Below are 24,415 nucleotides of genomic sequence, written 5' to 3'. Positions count from 1 at the left end.
CTATTTGACTTCCATTAAATTGACCCTGGTGCTAGTGTCTGTAATAATTAGAAAGAAAGAGAGCTACAATTCTTCAATAGCCTATCCTGCTCAACCTGCCAGCAAATTGATGACTTGAGATTAAAACCTTTGTCCTTTTGATGCCAGAACTCTGTTCCTCTCCACTCTATCATTCCTACTGTTTCTTCCTCAGTCACACGCGCGCACACACACACACACACACACACACGCTGATGTTACTCTTCTGGACCTACCCAGATTTTGAAGAATGGTCATGGTCTAGAATAGTGTGTCTCATTTCCAACTTTGAAAGGAGAAAATGTCTAAATTCCCCTCTTCCCAAAGATATTCAATATAACCTCCTTCAGAGGCAGCAGATTCTTCCTTTCTCTGCCTTTTTTTTTTTTTTTTTTTTTTTTTGGGTGCTCCATTCACCAGATCAGGAGAAAGATCTGTGTATGCTCAGTATTGATGCTTTTCCTCCAGGATGGTTCTTTCAACTGCCAAGAGTAGTACCCATGTCCTTTAATTATCAGTAGAGGTGACTATTGTGATTAGTCTTGAGAACTTTTCTGCTTAAAACACTACATCTATATGAAAGGGGCTTTCCTTTCATGCTGCTGTTTATAAATCTGCCTTTGAGGGTGGGGGATTCTAATGAATAAGGTTTATAATAAAAATATTCCATTATTGGAGAGTTTTTCAGTTCCTGTGCCCTAGGCCTGGGTCAACATGCCTGTTGCAGATAGACACACTGTCAGCCACTCAGCTTTCCCTCCTCTGCGTAGAATGAGTTTAGCTCATTCAGATCAGTAGTTAGAGATGTTTGATGGAAACATGATCCATAATCCTTGGCTTGTAATATGTTAGGGTATTTCTAGTTTTCTCAAAGGGTGCTATAAACATTTTTAAAAATAATTTTCAAAACGGTTTTTTTTTTTTTTTTTTAGTTACCATGAGACACATGGCAGGACTTCCACGTAGCAGATTTAATCCACTGGGAGACTTCAGATGCCCCCAGTGTGCCCTGTGCTTTCTGGGAAATACAATTAGTCCATTGTGCTAATGCTGTACTTTCCTTCTATACTGATCTTTTCTCTAGAACGGATGAATGACCTTGAACCACCTCTACTTCACATATCCTCCAGGACTCAAGCTAAGAAGTCCCTCCTTGTTAGAACAAGACCATTGATTAGACTGAAGTAATAATTTCTCTCACACTCACTGGTTGTTTTTTTTAAAAAATGTTTTTAAATTGTATTTATTTATTTATTTATTTATTTTAGAGATGCAGTCTCACTAAATTGCCCAGGCTGTTCTTCAACTGCTGAGCTCAAGGGATCCTTCCACCTCAGCCTCTGGAATAGCTGGGACTACAGGCATGAGCCTCTGCACTTGGCTATGCTTTTTATTGCAATTATTTTTGTTAGTTATTATCTCCCTATTAGATTGTTAGATCTGCAGGCTCAGTGACAATGCTTTGCTCATGTTTGAGTATCTTCACAACATTGAGCATTTTCTGGATGGCAGAATGTGAACCAAACTACCAAAGAGAAGGACCAAGAAGAGGAAACACAATTGTGCCAGAACCTGGAACTATTTTTGTGTGTAACTCTAAAATTTTTAGCTATGTGTCCTTTAAACAAATCACTGCTGTACTCTGAGACTCAGCTTCCTTATATAGTGATTTCTGCTCTAACACTAGTTTTAGAAATGCAAATCTGTTCCAAAGTGATTGATATATCAGGGGACAATTTGAATATAAGTAAATTTCATGTTCTTTTGGCATAATTTTGTCCTTGAGAAAAACCTAGATGAACTGAACTGAGCAGGAATAGAATACACAGACACATTTGCACATACGCCTCAGACACCTACCAGCTACTGTATACTATGAGCCTCGTCCATCCACATCTGGTATTACAGGTTTTTGTCTAATTTCCTTGCAATTGTAGAAAAGAGATCCCTATTTTCTTGCTGGCTGTTGTCTGGGGAGCCACTCTCAGCTTCCAAAGGTCAGCCTCAGAGCCTAGCCATATTGTCCTCTCACAATATGGCAGCTTATCTCTTCAAAGACAAAACACAAATCTCTGACTTCTAGATCCTTTTTTTAAAGGTTCAGTTGATAAGATAGTCCCATTCAAGTTCAGGATAATCTCTCTTTTGTTCAACATAAAGTCAACACTGTGGTCACACATTCAAGAGTCACTTCCTTCTGCCACAGCCCTCAGAAATGTTTCGATCACCCATCTTCCTGCCATAATTCACTTGTGATTAGGGACTTTAATCACATCTGGAAAATGTCTTTACCTTTTCCATATAATGTTACATTTTGTTGGAGTGATGTCATATTATCTTTGCAATATTTTATTGATTAGAAGCAAGTTAGAGGTTCTGCCCACATGCAAGGGGAGGGTATTATACAAGGACTTGAGTCATTGCATATCATCTTGGAATTCTGCCTACCATAAGAGAAGCTCAATTATGATCAGAACAGCAATGAAATAATACTTATCAGCCCCCTTAAACTCCCTTGCTGGTGGGGATTTAAATATGACTCACTTATGGCAATTTCCTAGATAAGGCCAGAAAAACATTTAAAGGAGGAAGAGTTGTACTGCATTTCTGTTTTGTCCTTTGATGTTCACCTTTCTTTTTTCTGTCTCAAATGTAGATGTAATGTCTGGATTTGCTGGGTCAAACTTTTATCCATAATGATGATAACCACAGAGAAAGGTGGAGTAGAATTCATAAAAATATTGGACCCAAGTGCCTCTTTTAGCTGTCACATAATTTCTGTATCCCATGCTTCCAACTTGTTGATAATGAGAATAATTCCCCTTTCCTGATTAAACCCTATATTATGGGTTCTGTTACTCACAGGTAAATAAAATATAACTGGTCACACCTTGAGGAGTAATTACCTTCTGCCACAGTGCTCAGAAATGTTTCTATCAGCACCCATTTTCCCAGTACAATTCTCTTGAAATATAGTACAAGGAATATTTTTTAAGTTCCCTTGTGGACTTTCCAAGGCTGTAAAAAAATAAAAGTTCCTGTCTTTAACCAAATATCAGATATTCCTTCCATAAGAGGGAGTGAGCGTCTTGTAGGACAGCTAAGAGAAAGTCATAGAATAGTAGAGATTATGACATAGAATTATTGAATCATGGAGTGTCACCACTCCTCAACTCTTCACCTCCAATGTTTGAGATTGTTCTATTTCATTTCATCCAATCTAGTTTCAAATCCTGCTATGATGAAGTCTAAGTAATCAAAGCCTGAGGATATGAAATTTGATTATGAAAAAGAAAATATTAAAACCTGGGTAGTTATTATAAAGTTAATTTACAAAAATGGAGTGAACACTATTAATAAAAAATAAAGTACCATGTCTTTCTATTTCTACATATACAAACAGCTGTTTACAAACAGAATATTTTAAATATCTAAAATAAATATTTTTATCATCCCTGAGAGTAAAAAACCACATTTTGAGACCATGAGATAATGTGTTTGAATAAAATTATAGTGAGAAAACACTACTAACAAATGCACATCCACTTTCCATTATAAGGGACTCACTCCATTAATGCAAAGTCCCACATTGGCAGTGACAACATTGCCCAACTTTGTGGCAATGACATAAGGTCAAACCACTTAGGAAAAGCCAGTTAGATTCTGGGAAGATGGTGGTAGCATAGATTTTGAATCTCCCTCAATTATCCCATAAAAAATGTCCCCTTGGCCGGGCGCGGTGGCTCACGCCTGTAATCCTAGCACTCTGGGAGGCCGAGGTGGGCGGATCGTTTGAGCTCAGGAGTTCGAGACCAGCCTGAGCAAGAGCGAGACCCCATCTCTACTAAAAATAGAAAGAAATTATATGGACAGCTAAAAATATATATAGAAAAAATTAGCTGGGCATGGTGGCTCATGCCTGTAGTCCCAGCTACTCGGGAGGCTGAGACAGGAGGATTGCTTGAGCTCAGGAGTTTGAGGTTGCTGTGAGCTAGGCTGACGCCATGGCACTCACTTTAGCCTGGGCAACAGAGTGAGACTCTGTCTCAAAAAAAAAAAAATGTCCCCTAGAGCAAAACCATCCCTCAAATAAAGTATCCCACAGACACTCAAAAATGAGTCCATTGCTTTACTGAAAGCAATAAGTCACATGGTGTCAGCATCTGTGCAAGAGAAAACAGAAGTAAACAACATGAGGTCTGATGCACCTGAAAACTAGTACTCACTCAAAAGGTTAGAAAGCCAACTGGAGAACAGCAGATACAGCTGAAAAGGATTTGCGCAGTGCAAAGGCATCCTCAGTAAGTGTGAAGGTATTGGGGTAGACTGCCACCCTGGAGCTTTCAAAGATCATCAGCAAAAACTCTTTTCCATAACAAAGGCCCACACTAAGAAGAAACTTTAGGAAAAAAAGAATTGAGACTACCAGGCTTAGTAGAGGCAAAGGAAAAAGAAGGTTTAGATAAAAGTAGGGGAAGGAAACAAAGACAGAAGCTCCCAGAAAATAAGCCTTGAATAAAAAATTGTGATGTATCATGTCTGTAAAATATTTTTTAAAAAAACAAAACTATCTTACATGTTGTTCTGTCTAAAATACTGGGAAAATTAATTTCATGAAAAAATATAAAACAAGATTGAAGCCAACTTTTATACAAATGTAAATTTAAAAAGAAAGAATAAGGATCAAAGTAACTTTCCTGTAGATAAGAAAATCATGCTAGAAAGACAGCTCACCAAACATTTGGAAATGTTACTAAATGTTCTTTAAATGAGTTAAAATGCATCAAGAACATAATGTAAGATTATGTATCATAAATCAGAATTAGGAGAACTCAGAAGTTCTCTCCTTAGAGCTTTCTTAGGAAAGAAAAAATCATGTCAAGTACGTTTAAATACATAAATTCATGATAATATAAAAATCTAATTGGTCACCTTTGGAAAATACTAGAGAATCAATTCATTATTTTGAAAAAAATGGTAAATAATGGGAAAGACTCAAGCAATTAATTATCTTGCCTTTTTTTTTTTTTGGAAGACCAAAACACTTAGTGACCCGATAGCATTAGGCACATCATTTCACTTTATAACAACATTCCAAAAAAATTAAGGAAATTAGAAAAGATAGAGTTAGGATATTACTATTTTAAAACTCTTAATGAATAAAGAAGCTAAGCATTGATTATCAGTAGCTGTTAACACAAAAGGAAGAAAACTGGATATTATATGTTTTGGATCAAGGACATAACACCACATATGAAGTTGTCTTCCCACAAAATATCAAATCTGAATCTGATTAAACCCTTAGATCTGGCTACAAATTTGTAGGAAACTCTTTGAGTTCAGACAAATGCATTAACGTACACAATGGTTAACACTAGAGGACAATTACATGTTATTTAAAAAAACAAATTACTAAAAAAGTGATAGGGGACAAATTTATATTTTATATATGTTTTTTTACATCTATTTATAGATATGTAAGTATACATATATGTATATATACACGTACATATGTATAGATTATATGTACACACCCACGTATAGGGAAAGGGTGGAGAAAGCAGGATAAACTATAGTGATCTGGGTGATAAAATTATAAAGAAAGTTAGAAAATGATTACTTAACAGCTAAAATGAAGGCTACTTGTAGTGGAGAGGGCAAAAAGAGAACTTTTGAGATGACTGGCAAGTTTCTACCTTATTGCATGAATGATGGTTACAAGGATGCTTTCCTTTATAGTAATTCATTAAGCTGTACAGTGTTTAATGTTATCTTTAGCTATAGTAGATTATTCCTTTTATCCAGAACAATTTATTGCATTATGAGATATACCTTATATCATTCAATATCAAACCTCTGAACACATATTTCCATGAGCTGTGAGAAACAAAGGTGAGATATCTTTGTATAAATTTTTCTGTCCTAGAAAAAACTATTTTTTTAAAAAGGTCATAATAGCACCTTGATAAATAAGACAATATACTCTATTTAAACAAACAGTATCAATTTAATTTTTATTATAACAAGTACATAAAGGACTCAGAAAATTTTATTTTCTAGTTATAGTCCTTGTGGAGCTCAATTTTCTAATTGGTTAAAAATATAAAGATTTATGCTTGTCCTGTTAAAGTTATGCTGGAGATCAAATAAGATGTTCAATGGAAAACATGAAAAAGCAACTCAAAGCATCATATTATCAATAGGAAATGTGGCACACTCCCATTAGTTCAAATAGTAAAATTCTTAAATATTTGGTTTTTACTGCAAAATATAAATTAGAAATCAATCAATAGAAATGCCAGTAAAAAATATGAAACTTATCTAAAAATAACCTAAGGTATTTCAGTTCTCCATGTCTAAACTAGAACAAAATATAGTTAAATATACATAAGGCAGTCATAAACATTTAAAATTAAAAAAAAAAACCGTAATGTTGTTTGTAAAGAAAGATAATAATTCAAGAAAGTGTCAGATACATTTTTCAGACAGTGGGGCTGACGAGCAATGGATGGATCATTTAAGACAAAATGACCTGACTGGAATTTGTACTTAGACAAAGCTTTTCTTATGCATTCTCATGCCCTCTTTTGCAGGGCCAAAAAGAAGCAGACTTCCTTAAAGAGTTAAAATGCTTCCACTTTCAGTACAAATGGAGCAGAAAAAGAGAAGTGTCAGGCAACAGAAAGTTGGTCATTGGTGTAGCTCAGAGAATTTAGGCAGCTGGAATATTTTCAAAACCCATCCCCTCTTCGTCTTGGAAGAGCCTGAATATTTCCGTGGTCTTATTAAAGACAATTTCAGAAATGCTTTTCTGCATCATTGGATGCCATTTTTAACCAACCTAAATCTTATGAAAATTTATGTTTAATTCTAAAGCATGTTCCACCTACCATCGTGTTCCAATTAAAGCATGACATTGATACATCCCATGCCCCCGCCTGATGGAGTGTTGAGAATGCACATAATCTCACATGCTGGTATCTCTCCAAAGCAGGAAGCCTCTTTTACTTCTAATTTGCATGATGCATTCATTTTCAAATTAGTCACGTGATTAATGAACATCTTGGAGGGTGTCCAGTTTTATCCACTCTGTTATGTTCCCTTTATTCCCACCACCAGACTCAATTAACTCTCCCAACTATTGCCAAATGGTTGCACACAGTATAAATTATGCTTGTTCATTTGTTCCAGAAAACAATCTCATCCACTGCAATTTAGAAATTGTTTTCCATTGGTGAGGATAATTAATTGTTAAAATGTGTATCAGCAAGTATTTCCCTTTACTACTACATAGACCAAACCTTCCAACTATTCAATATTCAATATTTATCACATTCCAAACTTGTACTCCAAGATCTTCATTTCTAGTCCCCGAAGAAAACACTGGGAGTTTGTATCTTATAATGAGCTGTTGTTGTTGAACTTGAATTAGGCTGCAGTGCTCTAATAGAAGGGATTTAATGTAAAAATGGCTTTATAATGAGGAAACTGAAGACTTACATTATTGTTTTCTCACCATCATACTTTATTTCTCCTCACAGCTCAATTGAACTCTGCAAATTTTTATTCTTTGAACATCTAGTCATAATATGAAAATTAAGCTCTGTTTTTCTGCCTTTCACATCATCTCAATTTAATTGACAATTTTTCCAACTCATGCATAATCCAAAAAGAAACTATTATATTTCCTCTGCAACAATTTTGTTCAGGTTTGAGTCATTAATAATAATTACATACTTTTGAAACTCAAATAAAATAGTTTCTTTTAAAGCTGATTACACTATCAGTGGAAGTCTCAGACAGTATTTCTGTTTCACAAAGAAACAACAGTCATTGAACATCTTGGGTTTAAAATTATTTGTGAGTATGCTACCAGTTTAATTGAAGAATTTTAGATTTATCATTTGAAAATGTACTCACATGTACACATCCTGTTGCTCTAGGCAATGATAAATTTTTACAAGAATAAAATAGAAGAAAAAATTGACAGGTAATTGTGCTGTGGTTATAAAGTTTCTACATACTTGACATTACATAATTTATTAAGAAATATGGGAGAACAATTGCTCTTCTAACCATAGCTATTACCAAAATACAATTCTGAGTGTTGAAGACACCAGCTTGACATAGATATAAAAGGTCCCTGTTCCTGTGATATACAATAACACCATAAATGCATGTTCAAGAAAAACACCAGATATTCATAAGTGCCATACAGAAAATTTTATAAATGTGATATAACAGAGTGAGAGGTTCTAAAGATAAGACATTTAAAGTAATATTTGGATGACAAAAAGGAATCAGCTATGTGAAGTAGTTGGAAGAATCCTCCGGGCAGATGAAACAACTAATGACAAAGGCACTAGAATCCGAAGCAAGCATGGTGATGTGTTCAAAGACTACCATAAAGGTGAAGGTGCCTAGGGAATAATTGTCAACAGGGAGTGTGGGACAGAATGCAGAATGAGATCAAAGAGCCAGGCGGGGGCCACGTTATGCAACCAAAATTGACAGCCAGTGGTGTTACTCCAAGTGCGATGCCAAGCAGGTGACAGAGATGTCCTTCTGGCTGCTATATGGAAAACAAACCAGAGTGGGTCAAGAGAAAGGAATGGGGAGGGGGTGATTTCTAATATAGATTGAATAGTCTACCCCTATCTCTTATTTTATTGTCTTTTTAAAAATCTTAGATTAAGGAGGACTTTAGTGGAGAGGAATAACAGACAAATTAAAATCAATCAAATAGGAGTTTTGATCCTGAAAATAAAATATTCCTAGACTTAATTGAAGAAATCTACATTACACTCCACTGATATGAATTTGAATTTTTTATCTGTGTTCATGGCCCCCTCCACTCCCATAAACAGTCCTCTCCCTCAAGAGTTATTTCAGCTTTAATTCCAGTTTTATGTGTTCCTAAGTGCTTTTTGAGACATCTTAAACTGGAGGGATCATTTTTGCTTTCTGAAATTCCAGAGCAGTTATTATAAAGGCCATTTCCTTGCAATATTGAATAAAGCAATAATAATTTCTTGTGCCTCTTAAAGATATTTTTGTGTTTTAATGGGGAGCATCCGTATTTTGGTATTAAATTAAAAGACTGCATAAATTACAGGTGGTAAGATATTTACAGTCAGGATAGCTTTTTGGTGTTCCTGGAATTACTACAGTAGGGAACTATTTTTCCTATGTCTGGGTTCAACTCAGTCCATAACCCAAGGCCAGCATTAAGAAGAGTTCAGCTGTGAGCAATATAATTGTGAAAAGGGGTTAATATTAAAATTCAAGGTTCTTCAGTGCTCATCTCATTTCTCTGTTTTAGATGGTGTGACCTAGGATATAAATTACCGTGTACTGAGCATTATTGTGCAAAGGTCAAAACTATTTGTTTTAAATTTACTAGATAGCAAAGCACTGGAAAAGTACCTTATTGCCTTCAGCTACTGCTTTTCTTTTTTTCTTTGATTCTATAAATCAAAACTACAGTGCTTTTCAAATGGGAAAAGTAATTTCTATATGTGAACTTTTCAGTGCTGCATTCTAACTTGAATTGATATACAATAGAGCTGTCTTGTTTAAAACATAGCAGAGATCATTTATTCTGGGAGATTTGTATATTATACTTCTGAGGATCTAAGGGAAAATCGTAAATTTCCATAATTCAGTTAGATTTATGGAAATACAAATAGTAGCATCTGTATTCCTATCATTTCTGGCATTTTGAGTGTTGTCTATACTCATTTTATTGATTTTACTTTTTATATTCTATCTTCTAAGAATAATGTACCTAAATATATTCATTATGTGTTAGTTTATATACAAATAAATGTTATCATGTATTTCTATGGTATGATTATAGAGACTAAAGTAATTTTTAAATCAGGACTTATCAAAAGTGTATAAAGTCTGTCACATATATTATCTGAGTCAATCCTTATCAGAACCCCACATTTTGATAAGACAGACGATGTTAGGTACATTTTTTAATTGAGGAAACTCTGGTCCCAAAAAGTTAAGTAACCTGCTAAAAACATATAATTCTGGAAAAAACTCAATAAGATAGAAAGGCTGCATGTTTATTACAATATTATTGATTTCATAAACATTTGAGTTCTTCTTCTATCACATAAACTCCAATGTCAGTTTACAGTAAGCCATAGAAGGGGAATAAAAGCATTAGCATATATTATTTTGCATTTCAGAAGCTCATCTCTAATCACTTTATTTTCTTCTTCCAAAAATCAAATCCTCTCCCTAAGATTGAACATTTCCTGTGTACATATATCTGTGTGTACAATAGAGTCATATTTTGAAAGGCTGTGACATCACTGAAATGAGGAACTATTCAATGCAATGACTTTAAAGGAAACAATGTCATTTTAATACCTAATTCTGTTACTTTTCTTTACAAACTGTTATACTATTTTATGATCAATCAGAGTGGTTTCTTTATGTTTTTAAAAGCAAATTAAATGTGATATATAGCTAGCTAGCTAGTGTGTAAGTGTGGGATGAATATAAATATGTATCAATCATTTTCACTGTCCTGGTGATATTTAGTGATATTGTAGTACCCAGGGAGTAGGACTGAGAATTACTGCTCTTGCAGTTTCTGATTCCCAGCAGGGGAAATATTGAACTTTCATTATCCACTGACAAAATATATTGCTCTTAGTCTTTACAGATGAGCTCAGGAAAGGAAAGTACAACTTCAACAGAAAAACATGTTATCATTTAGGGCTAAGATAGCAGGGGTATTTTTGTTACACTGCCAGATTTTTTGAAACATTCCTGTATCCTAACTATTTTGTTATGCATTATATGGTCCCAAAATATTAGGCTTTTATGACTTGTCTTTTCCCTTTGAAACTCTTACTTTTGGTATATCAAACTGACCATCTATTATCCCACTGAAATTTTTAGTATTTAATGCTATGAACTTGGATACTAGACAAATAAGCATATTAAAGTTATATGTGGATAAAGAAAAAGGTAAACTGACAAGGGGCCTGGCATCCTCCTCTGGGAATGCCTTTTATATACTGGGTCCTTTTGGTTTCTTCATGGTTCATCATCTCTAGGTTGGGTATGTAAAATATTGCCATTATTGAGTCGTTAAAATTCTCTTGAGTTGTAAAAATATACCATCTAAATCTATTTACTAAGGAAAAATTGAGTTATTCAAGGTTCCACTTTGGGGCATAGCACTGGAATTTCAAAGGAAAAGATCATGAAGCCAGTAATCACACTCATAAAGACACGGTTACAATCCAAGGGAAGCAGAGTGTCAGGGAACTTTTCCTTGAAGAGATAATACTTGAGCTGATTTTTGAAGCAAAGACAGGCTTTAACTAAGCAAAGCACAGAGAGCAGAGGTAGAAGTAGGTGTGAAGCAAGGCATAAGAACATTCTTTAGACCCATAGATCACTTTGTGAAGGAGCACCACAGAAGGAGAGGCATTGCAATTTAGCACACAAAGAAAGACAGTATTTCTTAAGTGCAAAGAAAGAAGAGGAGAGAATGGTGCTTAAGAGGCTTAAAAGGTTGATAGAGTAACCGAAGTACAGCTTCAGGAGGTGTATTAGGTTTTTTATACTAAATTCCAAGGAAAGTCATTGAAAATTTTTAAGCTGAAAGTAGGGTGTGTACGTGTGTATTTTTGTTCTGAGACTGTATATGAAGATATGATCATATTTGAATTCTCAAAAGACTACTCTGGAGATTTTCTTTCTAAGATGGAAAGATTTACTCCTTTCCCAAATGTTAGGAAATAATTAAAAACAAACACACAGTTATTTATTTTTTTCCTTTTTTAATTTCAGAATATTATGGAGGTACAAATGTTTTAGCTACATGAATTGCTTTTGTACAGCTTAAGTCAAAGTTTTAAGTGTGCCTATTACCCAGATAGTGTACATTGTACCCATCAGGTATGATTTCACCCATCCCCTCTGCCCTCCTCCCACCTGCTTGATTACTGTTGAGTTTTATTTTCATATGTGCACATAAGTGGTGATCGACTAGTTCCAATTTAATGGTGAGTACATGTGGTGTTTGTTTTTCCATTCTTGTGATGCTTCACTTAGGAGAATGCTCTCCAGTTCCATATAGGTTGTTACGAAAAGTATTAATTCATTTTTTTATGGTGAGTAATACTCCATGGTGTACATATACCACATTTTATTAATCCACTTATGAATTAATGGGTACTTGGGTCAATTCCACATCTTTGCAATTGTGAATTGTGCTGCAGTAAACATTCAAGTGCAAGTGTCTTTTAGATAAAATGGCTTTTTTTCCTTTGGGTAAATACCCAGTAGTATTTTTTGGATCAAATGGTAGGTCTACTTTTAGTTCTTTGAGGAATCTCCATACTATTTTCCATAGAGGTTGTACTAGTTTGCAGTCCCACCGGCAGTGTGTGAGTGTTCCTTTCTCTTTGCATCCTCACCAGCATCTGTTGTTTTGGGACTTTTTGATAAAAGCCATTCTATCAGGAGTAAGGTGATTCAATTTTGATTATTTACATGACTCTGACTGACCAAATATTTCTCTCCATGGCCTCATTTCATGCTGAGTAAATACATATTGATAGGGACACCTTTGATGTGAAATGTCAAAATGTTGTTCTCTTTATTCACAGGAACCATGCCAACATTACATTAAAATTACATTAGTTAAATTAAAAAGCCTTAAGCAGAATCAGCCATGGCTGATAATCAAGGTCTCCGTTGAAGAAGCCATAACTTAGGAGGCAATTGTTAAAAGCTCTGACTTTGGGGTCAAACAAATATGGATTTGGATCCCAGTTTTACCAATTTATAGGAATTAACCTCTGACTTTGTGTATTTTTTGGCAAATTTGTATGATCTGTCTCCCACACTGAAATATAATAATCTCCTTGAGGGCAGGGACTTCATTCTGTTCATGACTATGGCCCAGCTCCAAGAATAGTGCCCAGCACACATAGTGCTTATTAGTTATTAAAGAATGAATGGATTTGAGTCAGAACATGGATAAGTAAAGTGACCTGAAGGAATCAGAATTGCCCTAACCTACAGAACTCAATAGGAATAAGATCGTGCTTCCATATATAAACAAAGACTGTCTTATAAAAACGGAATTGATTTATTATGAACGCTGAGAAAACAGAACTGTTCTTTTGATTATTTCTGGAATTGATCTATATTGTAGTCTATTTGTGGGCTAAGAATAAATTGTTGTAGTCTTCAGCACAAGACCAACATAGTCTTGAAGGATGTGTTAAACATTATTATCCTAACATTATTAAATTTTCAGTTCTCTTAACTTCTTTGGACTGATTCGATACCTAATAGGCAAATTTTATATCCCTATGTAAGACAGCTATCATAGAGATGATATGCTGCTTATGTACAGTTTTTTGATAGAGACTTCACATGGTAAATTGGATCAAGATTTCTAATTACGATTTGGTCTCCTTTATGTAGTTTGGCCACAGGAAAAATTATGATAATCACAAGTACTTTGAGTAATTCCAGTTGTAGTGACAGTAATATCTCAATGTAAGTTAATAAATTGACATTATTATTGCCTTGCTATCTTTCATGGATAGATTTTCTGGGACTTCAAAGAAGAGCACAAATTCCAGGTGGCTTTTTCCTGACAGTTTTCCTTTTTACCATTTTCATCTTCTGGTTCAATTGATTTCTACTAAGGAAATCACAATATTCATTTTTTTCTTGAACAGAGTGTGCAGCAATTATATCTGCATTATTTCACATAGCCATCATGGGAAATAATGTCATCACCTCATTTTTATAGATGAAGAAAGGTCAGCAATGTATGTTAATTTGTTCAAGGTTGAAGGGCCAGTAAGTGCTTTAGTCATTCACTCATTCAATTTATTGATCATCTGCTACGAATCAGGCACTGACCTAGCTTATTTTTTAAAAAAGATCACTCTGCTGTAGTGAAAATAAACTGGGGAGTGGGGTAAGAGTAGAAACAGGGAGCTAGAGTAGTAACAAAGGCTGGAGGTTCTGGCTCATATCAAGAAGATAGCAGTTATGGTAGTAATAAACAGATAGATTCTGGATATATTTTGAAAGTACAGCCAACAGGATTTCCTGAGGCTATGATGTGTGGAGAAAGAGACAAATCAAGGAAGAGTAGACAGTTTTAGGCATGAGAACCCAGAAGGATAGAATTACCATACACATAAGGAAGGCTGTAAATGGAAAAGGTTTTTTTTTTTTTTTTTTTTTTTTTTATGGAAAGAACCTGAAGTCATTTTTGGACAGGGTAACTTAAGGATGTTTATTAGGCATACAAATGGAAAAGTTGAGTTGGAAGTTAGATACACAGGTACAGAACTCAGGAGAGAAATATGACATGGAGCTACAAATTTTGAAGTTGTAACATATATATGACACCCAAGGCCAGACACTGAATACAATCGCCAATGAAGGGACAGTGGATGGAGACAATAAAACCAAGCACTGAGTTTTAAGGATACTTCCATATCCAGGAGAAGAGGAAGAGCCAGACTGAGTCAGAGAAACTGTTAGGTTAGGAGAAAACCAACAGTGTGGTATCCTGTATTCCAAGCAGAAAAAGTAGATGAAATCCAAGTGGTAGACCCTATCAAATGCTGCTGGTAAGGTAATATGGAGAGAGTGGGAACTGGCATTGGAAAAGCCACCAAAGAATCAAGGCAACCTTGATGAAAACAATTTCAGTGGAGTGATGAGATTGAAAACTGGCTAGAATTTTGAAGAAAGTAGTAGAAAGGGAGAGTCTGGTGGTACGGTCAACTCTTTGAGCAGTTTTACAGCAAAGCAGTGGAGAAATGGGAAAGGCACTAGTGGAGGAAGCAGGATAAAAAAGGCTTTTTAATTTTTTTTTAATATTTAGGATGGAAGGAAAACACCACGTTTTATGATGATGGGAAAAGATATATAAAAAAAGAAGAGATTGGTTTGAACAAGATTCTTGAATGGGAGAGGGAATGAGATCTACTGAATGCAAATGGTGGTATTGGCTCATACAGGAGCATTGATAGGTCATGTACATTTATTTATTTATTTTTTTTTTTATTTATTTTTTTTTTTTTTGAGACAGAGTCTCACTCTGTTGCCCAGGCTAGAGTGAGTGCCGTGGCGTCAGCCTAGCTCACAGCAACCTCAAACTCCTGAGCTCAAGCGATCCTCCTGTCTCAGCCTCCCGAGTAGCTGGGACTACAGGCATGCACCACCATGCCCGGCTAATTTTTTCTATATATATTTTTAGCTGTCCATATAATTTCTTTCTATTTTTAGTAGAGGTGGGGTCTCGCTCTTGCTCAGGCTGGTCTCGAACTCCTGAGCTCAAACGATCCACCCACCTCGGCCTCCCAGAGTGCTAGGATTACAGGCGTGAGCCACCGCGCCCGGCCTGGTCATGTACATTTATAAGTGAGAATGCCAAGTGTGGGCTCAGGAGTGGTGGGTAGCTTCAGAAGTATCTTCTGGATGAGAGTCTTTGGAAATTTATCTTCTGATTGTTTCAGTTTTCTAAGTAAAGTAGAAATCAAGGTCATTGGTGAAAATTAAAGATGGGAGGAGAAGTTACTCATTTTAGGGCAATTACAGAATGAGTTATCCATTTTCCAGGCATTGTTAAAAGCTCATTTACAATTAAGCATAATACATTTAGAGTGAGACCAGGGTGTACAGTCATGCTCAGTGGTCCCAATGAAATTGCATAAAAAGCAAAAGTTTGGCTCTAATCTGGGTGACACTTAATTTACTACACCAAACAAGAGGGCCAACGGGTCTAAAATTATATGATCATAGAAATCTAATTTAGGTAAGAGGAAAAAGGACAACAAAGTTATTCATGCATTCTTTTATTCAACAAATGTTTTCATCATTCCTAATAAACCATGTACTGTGGTAGGTCCTGTGTAAAATTCAGTGAACAAAGGCAGACATGTTGCCTGCCATCATGGAACCTGCATTTCACATGGGAAGGTGAACAACAAAAAAGATCCACAATTTTTAATTCAGAATTTGATAAATATGATTAAAGAAGAAAGCCATGTGCTTATATGAGAATCTGTATCTTATGCATATATGTGTGTGGGGATGGGTGTATGTGTATCTATGGGTGTGTTTATATGTTGAGCAATTAACTTACATAAGGAGATCAAAGACCTCTCTGATGAGGTGATGTGCAAACTGAGACCTACAGGATGAAAAATCTTGTTATGTAAAGAGCAGAAGGAAGGCATTCAGGGTACAGAAAAGTATATTGGCAAAAAACAAAGGGTAGAGAAGAGGTTGCTTGGCACAGTGTGGCTGGTGCATGGCAAACAAGAGGATGTTAGAGGATGAGTCTGGAAAGAAAATCAGCAGCCAGCATGAAGGCAGAATTGAACATCCCATCTATTTTGGTCCATACTAATTATCTTTCTATTATACCATGTTCAGATATTCCAGAGTCATTAATAAATATAATTCTTCAAGTTCAGTTTATAAGTTTTGATTTCCTTCGAGAGTTATACTGTAGCATTTATTCTACCTAGTTCTATCCTCCCTTCTCCAGACCCCATAGCTATCCCTTCAGTGCTTCTCTGTAGACCACAGCTCTGTGGTTTGCTCTCTAGAATAATTGGATACAATAATCTATGCTAATATATAAATGATGCCTAATGGCTTTGGGCATTAACTCTCCCCTGAGCATATATGTTTTAACAGGGATTTTCTAGTGACACAAAGGAGTGACTCTATTAGCACACATTTTAGACACTGAGCAGGCCATTTTAAGTGATTCAAACACACTATTTCTCTACCTCATTTAGTTTAGAAAGTTTTTATTCTACCAGAGATGCTGAGAAATGTATGCTTAATGTGGTACATTTGTCCCACACTGGTCATGAGGCTATCTGCAGATGAACGGTCCATCCTGTTGATGTACTTTGCCACGTATATGAAGTCCTTGTTTTTTCAAGCTTCCCAAATCATTCAGGAAGATTTAACTCTCTATATGGCATTTTATTGTGTGTTTTTTTTTTCTGTAGAGCTTGTTATAGTCCTTAACAATTGCTGAGAAAGAATATAAATCTTTCCGATGAGTGTATTACACAGTATTCATGGCTTGTAAGTGAAATTGGAAGTCTAAAACACTAAAATAGGTAAAGCATTCACAGTTGAGTCAATTACAAAAAGATGTGTTCCTCGAAAATAGGCTATGTAAGTATAGCTGGAAACGTGCTGGTCTTATGCATTTCTGGGCACTGTGAGAACTGAATAAATGTATGGGAAGACATATAATAAAGTGACAATGGATTCCTGGTTTGTTAAAGCTGTTTTCTTTCTGAAGTGAAAGAAACCCAAAGAAACAATTAGATAGCTCCTTAAGGCCACTTTACTCTAACTAAATTGTGTCCTGTATTAATATAATGACCTCAGGTCATTTTAATGCAGTGAGAAAAAAAGAACTGTTGGACTCCAGATAACGAGGTAAGAACAGCTCTTAGAGACAATAAAATAAAACTAGGCAAGAAATTTCAATGAAGAAAGAACTCTTACCTATTTTGTACACCACTCCTGTGCTTTGTACAATGCCTGAAACATAAATAAATCTACTATATGCGCAACATTCTGCTTAGAGCTAGGGATTCACCAGTAATAATATGTTGGTTGTTCCTACCGTCACGATACTCTAATTAGACAGGTAATTATCCAAACAATTATTTAATTACATAGAAATAAGTAATATTAAAGAAATATTGAAGATTCTGTAAAAATGCATGATTTGAATGCATTATTTGATTTTTGGGTAGTCAACAGAGGCTCTCTTAAGGAAGCAATATTTAAAATTAAACTTGACAGAAGACTACAAGTTAACCAGGCAAAGATGTAGGATGGAGAGGTGAAAGCATTCTGGGTAAAAATACCAGTGAAGATGTCCAAGACAGAAAGGGGCTTGGCTAGTCTGTGGATCTAAAAGAAAGTGGATGTGGTTGAAGCCCAAGAAGGGAGTGGCAGGTGGCAAGTGTGGAAGCTGGAGACTTAAATAACAGCAAGACCATGAGAGTCTTCACTTTATGCTTAGAATTTTGTTTTTCATCCTAAAAATAATACAACACTGGGGATTATTAAAGAATAAAGTAGTCCTAATTTATGGTTTTAAAGATTTTTCTGTTCTGTGAGGACACCAATTTGAAGAGCTCGTCCAAATTGGAGATAGGAGTCACTTAGAATGAGATTACAGGAAGTAAGAATGAAGGTGCTTTACCATGATGAAGAATTCTGGAGGAAGTGAAAGTCTACCAGAGAAACTCAAGTATTGGTTACAATTGGGGCACATTTATTTAGTTTTCTTCTGCCTTGGAACTATCTAATGGAAAAGTTAAGTTAGCTATGAGTAATATTCATCTTTGTCTCAGAGAAGAATATAAAACCATAGATATCTAAACCCTTACCCAAGCCTACAAGATGTTCAAAGATCTGGTCCCTGATAATGTCTTTAAGTCTCTCTTGCCATCCTTTATATCATGGTATCTATGTCACCCATAGGACTTCTGGTTCCTAAAATGCCCCATCTCTATCACATGATGTGCTGTCTTGTCTGGGAGCCTTCTATTTTTTTTTTTCATGGCAATCCTTCCTCTTCACTTGCCTAATTCCTAGGCATCTTTCTAAAATCAGTTCAGATATCATCTGCTCTGCACTGTCAAACAATCTTATGGAAGGCCATTGTTTTGGACTGAGCTCCCAGCAAGCCAGACCAAACCAAAAGGAAGTCACTCATGCTAAATGCCACAAAACCAAAATGAAATTTTAAGGAAGAAGATAGATCCCATAACAGACCAGTTTTTCCTGCAAACAGGAGATTCCAGTCTACCCTAGTTAGCTTACTAAGGAAGTCCCCTCTGCTTTAACCCTACAGAAAAATAAACTGAAGTGACTGATGTTCACAACTCAGGCTTATTTATTTTTTTATCCATTTTTCTGTTTCCTTGTCCTGGTCTTACAAAATCCACTGTCCTGTCATTGCCTAGCGGGAGCTCTCATTCTATTAATATTTTGCAGAATAGCCTCAAGTCATGAACTATGAATAAAAGTTAATTAGATTTATAACTAAATTTATTATAATTTTGTCTTTTGACAGACATGTTCCCTGATCCTTCAGGTCAAGTGCGATATACCAATGTTACCCTTCTTCAGCACTTTGTGCTTTTCTGTTCATAGTTTCATTTTCTTATTTATCTACACCACCTACCTGGGAGTGCTTGGAGGGCATAGACTATGTTTTTATCTCTATATATCCCATGTTTAAAATGATACCTGACACCCACATGTACATATATGCTTTTAACGATAGTGGGAGGTAATCACTAATTACATAACGTAATCAAAGTTAAGATACTCTGTAATTCAAAGAAAATAAATCTTTCAGGATGCAGAATTTTCTATCCAGTGCCAATATATCTTATTCAGGGCAAACTAATTAAAACTATATCTTGTTTTCATCTGTATTCATTTGCCAAGTGAAGCGATCTGGTTTTCTATGCTCACACTTTGCCTTCATGTGATTTACCAATAAACATCAACAGAAACAATTCTCAATGTAAGAAGAAATCATTAAGCAATAATTTGCACTAAAATATACGGTCAACAAATTAGAATCTGATATTTATATTATTGGTTTCAAGGAAAGGGACCACATCTTCTATGGCAGAATAAAACTCAACAACTCAATTTTTAATTCACATTAAATTAAAATTATGTACAATAAGAGTTTTAACTTCAAGCAAGTTACAATGAGACTAAAATGGCATAGCAGAACACACTGTCCTAGGTCATTTTCTCAGAAATATTCAAGAAGTCCAGACTGCTCTGAAATGTCTCCTTAAAGGAGCAGTTCTGAATTCCAGAACAGATGGCAGGAGTTTCTTGGCTTTCAAAACTGTGTAGGAAATGGTGATCTTAGATCACAGTGAACACAACTTAGGAGAAGGCCAGTAACCTATCTCTTCATCTTTTCAAAACTCCTTCAAAGAAACACTTTGCTGCCATCTTACAGTAACAACTGACTTCAAAGATATTATAAATATTTGTGTATTTGTCTTAATTCCTCTTCCTAAATTGAAAATCTCTTGAGTGTTTAAACTGTGCCTTTTTTTTTATTTCAGCTTATTATGGGGGTACAAAAGTTCAGGCTATATATGTTGCCCATGTACCGCCCATCCCCCCTAGTCAGAGCTTCAAGCATGTCCATTCCCTAGACAGTGCACATTGCACTCATCATGTAGTTATACCCCATCCCCTCCCCCCACTCCCATACCCCTGAGTCAGCACATTCAAACGTGACCATTCCCCAGACATTGCGCAACGCACTCATCATGTAGGTATACACCCATCTCCTCCCCCCACCCCCCCACCTCAGTCTGATACCCAATTGGTGTCATTCCCAAATGTGCATTTAGGTGATGATCAGGGAAACCAATTTGTTGGTGACTACATGTGGTGCTTGTTTTTCCATTCTTGGGATACTTCACTTAATAGAATGGGTTCCAACTCTCTCCAGGAGAACAAAAGGGATTCTATATCACCGTTATTTCTTATAGCTGAGTAAAACTCCATGGTATACATATACCACAATTTACTAATCGATTCATGAATTGATGGGCATTTGGGTTGTTTCCACATCTTTGCAATTGTGAATTGTGCTGCTATAAACATTCGGGTACAGGTGTCTTTGTCCTAGAATGACCTTTTTTCCTTTGGGTATATGGCCAATAATGGGATTGCTGGATCAAATGGAAGGTCTACTTGAATCTGTTTAAAGTATCTCCATAATGCTTTCCACAGGGATTGCACTAGTTTGCAGTCCCACCAGCAGTGTATGAGTGTTCCTGTCTCTCCGCATCCACGCCAACATGTGTTGTTTTGGGACTTTTTGATAAAGGCCATTCTCACTGGAATTAAGTGATATCTCATTGTGGTTTTGATTTGCATTTCCCTGATGATTAGGGATGTTGAGCATTTTTTCATATGTTTGTTAGCCGTTCTTATCTTTTTGTTGTTCTGGAGGACAAACAGATTGCTTTCCAAAGAGAAGACATTTAAATTTTTGCCAATTGAATTGCATTATACAATGGTCATCTCTAATGATTTATTGTTAATTAAATATGGCATATGTGTTTTTTGGGAATAAAGGGTTGGACATCAGGTCTTTGGTTAAAATGTTACTTATTAATTCCATAAATATTTTGCTATGGAAAAATCAAATTGTACTTAGCACAATGTCTAATGCTCAGAGATACTCCATTTCAAGATTAAATTAAAACTTGAATTTATCTAAATTTAGTACCTTTATAAGCAAACTAATTTAATTTTTGCATGAATTCTTTTCACATGGAAGAATAGAACCAATATATTTAAATATCCCTTTCATAAGTGTCTTCTGTGGATTTGCAGAACCTGAACTCATTGGTTACTGACTTTGAAACTGTTACCAATAAATGACAACAATCACTTCTTGGGAGGAACATTGATACTAAATAATATCCCTAACTCTTTTCAGTGATAAAGGGATTCTAAATTGTCAGAATTGATGTAGATTTGAAAGAAGAATAATTCTAAGCTGAATGTAAGGGAGAAAATAAAACTATATAAATCCCTCAAATATTTCAGAGAAAAGCTATTTAAAAACCTCAGTCAGTAGGATGACAAACAGATCTGGACAAGGATTGAGAAATATTTATTTCCTATCCAAATTGTGAAATAAGTATCCTTGATAGGTGTTATTCTGCTATAATATGTATGATTTTCAAGTTGCACTAATATGAATTTCCTTTTGAAGGGTCATTAAGTCAGCCAGACTGAGTTATAGTTATGTAGCTGAAGTAGGTGAAAAGTAAATTATTTGGTACTTTTACCTTTCTCAAACAAGATACCAATGGAAAATTGTTAAACAATGTTCCGATTAGAAAGGCCAAGAAATGAAATGATGGGAAAATCGAATTGAAAGTAATAAAGTACTCTATGTTTCCATTTTCAAACTTCTTCTTCTAAAGCTATTTTATTTATAGCCAGATAAAGGTATGATTTCAGCTATCTGTTAGTACCGAATGTCCAGCGAGCTTAATCTCAAGTGATGGATGTGCCTTGTGGATATCTAAAGGAGTCATCATCACATACTTTTTTCCTCTTGAAGGAGCCATTTATGATTTATTTATTCACATCTCCTGCCCTATTCAGGCTATTAGACTTGAGAATCTGGTAAACAAGTAGCCAGTTTTTAAGACACCAATATATAGAAAGCTTTAAGAATAACAGAAAGTACTAGACAACAGAGTGAATTTGTGATTTCACAAATGATGTATTATGGAATTTTTCAGCAAGATAAAATATTCAGAGCTTTTGCCTGGAGATTTCTCCTCTTCTATAACTCAGAGTGGGTGGTGCAAAGCTACCAGCATTCTAGATTAAGATATTTTGAAAATGGGCTTAGAGAATTATCAGCAAGTGGTTTTAGCTGATCACTTTATAAAACTTTACAAAGTGATTATCTTCTCTTCAGAAACAAAACTCAATTCCCTGAGGAAGTCCTGCCCAATTAACAATGTATCAATCGAGTGTACTTAAATCTTACCAATTCACTTCAGCTGATGAGGTGGTCTTAATGAATTACCAGACTTTTAAAAATAAGTACATTTTTTTTCAGCAATAGTACTCAAGCAAATATTCCTTCTTTGCAGGAAGGAACACAGTAGTATTATGTGTAGGCTCACATAGTATATATTAAATAGGACCTTAAATTAAATTGCTTGATAAGCAGAATGAAAACTAGACGGTCTTACCTATGGGGGATGAGGACAAGAGACAGTCAGATTGAGGGAATAAATATAGTAAGTGATGAAGAGTAGTTAAAGGAGCCACCATCCAGGCAAGCAGCCAGCCACATGGGGTCTGGCAGCTATATACATCCTTCTCTGGGAGATAACGCTTGACGTGTTTTCAATTCCAATATGTTCCTAGATAAAGAATACCATGGCAGATTCTGCTTGAGAATTTTCAACCCATTCTTTGATTCAGTTTTTTGAATGAATAAAGCAATTTTAAAGACATCTTTTGTGCTTTGAATGAGAGAGAAAACTTATTCCCAGGTGCAATGCTTCTGTAATATATTATAGTAGAAGGAAAACTGGGTAGGAAGAATTCAACATGGCTAGATTTTGGGCTCTAACAATAATTTGACAACTTAGATGTCAGTTTCCTCATCTTCAAGATAAGGATGGTGGATAAAATTACACCTATATCTAAATACCTTTCCAAATGCACCTTTAACATGGTTAAACTAATTCTGCAGTGGAAAATCTAGAAACTGACAAAAGTGGGCAAATGACCAAATACTATATAACCACATCAGTTTTCTTATCCAGAACACAGTTTTTTAAATGCAAGCAGATATCTATTAGTAGATACTGAGATCGACTTAATGCATTCCAGCCGTTATGTATCAGAAGGATATTCAATAGAACATACCAGAATACATGGCAAGAAACAAGGACAAATACTGTCTCTTGAAGCTTTTATTATATTATATATTATATATTTATGTGTATGTAGTCTGGGTCATAGTGTAAATTATATTTCTTATTCTCAATCAACATTGACAATATTTGTAAGCCACATATTTACAGTGTCTTTCTTTGAGCTAAAAGACAAAAGTGACTTTACTCACCTATAGTAGGGTCATGATAATCAGGGAACTGATGACTAATAAACTGCATTGTCATTGCTGAAAGAAAAAAAATTAATTTAATTTAATAACAGCTCACCAATTCATCAATAAGTTATTCATCAGTGTAATTCACCAATCTTTTAATAGGTTCTGATGAGTAACTTATTTGTATGAGTGACTAATTTAATTTCACATGAGTCACAAAATGATAACAATAAGACATAGTTCTGGAGGGTAAAAATATGCCAAATAATGCCAGATAGTTTTCAGAAATAAATATGTTCAAATTTTAAGTGCATTTAAATAATCATTGCATTGGAATAAACATAAGAAAGTTCTTGAACATAACTAGCTGTAGAGTCCCCTCTTGACTTACTCTGGTTAAACTGTTGATAATGATGGGGAATATCTTTCCACAAAAGGATCTATCTATTCTCTGGGACTTAACTTTTTTATCTAAAAAGTAAGGAGACATTCTCTGAGGTTCTTACTAGCTATCAAGCTATGTTATTAAATGATTTTTTTTCCCATTAACTTTTCACAGTTAAAATTACTTCAGTTACTTTTATTTTGCCTAATCTATGTTATTTACAACCTTTGTTCATTACCTTTTTCTGTAATTCTAAATTCTCCACACTATTTCCAAATCTATAATTTTGTAAAACATTTGCAATGTTT

The 24,415-nt window shown here is 35.2% G+C and overlaps 1 protein-coding gene across 1 annotated transcript in view; it reads right to left on the bottom strand.

The window, feature by feature from the left end:
- RIT2 (Ras like without CAAX 2) overlaps positions 1–24,415 on the bottom strand; it is a 293,109-nt gene that overhangs the window by 204,833 nt on the left and 63,861 nt on the right. Inside the window, exon 2 of the mRNA XM_069468039.1 lies at positions 23,738–23,794. Within this exon, the coding sequence (XP_069324140.1) occupies positions 23,738–23,794 (57 nt within the window). The remainder of the gene's footprint in view (positions 1–23,737; positions 23,795–24,415) is intronic.

This window comes from Eulemur rufifrons, chromosome 5, assembly GCF_041146395.1.
Source record: "Eulemur rufifrons isolate Redbay chromosome 5, OSU_ERuf_1, whole genome shotgun sequence".
NCBI lineage: Eukaryota > Metazoa > Chordata > Mammalia > Primates > Lemuridae > Eulemur > Eulemur rufifrons.
The sequence above is the reverse complement of the archived record's forward strand: the minus strand, read 5'-3'. Positions and strand labels throughout refer to the sequence as shown.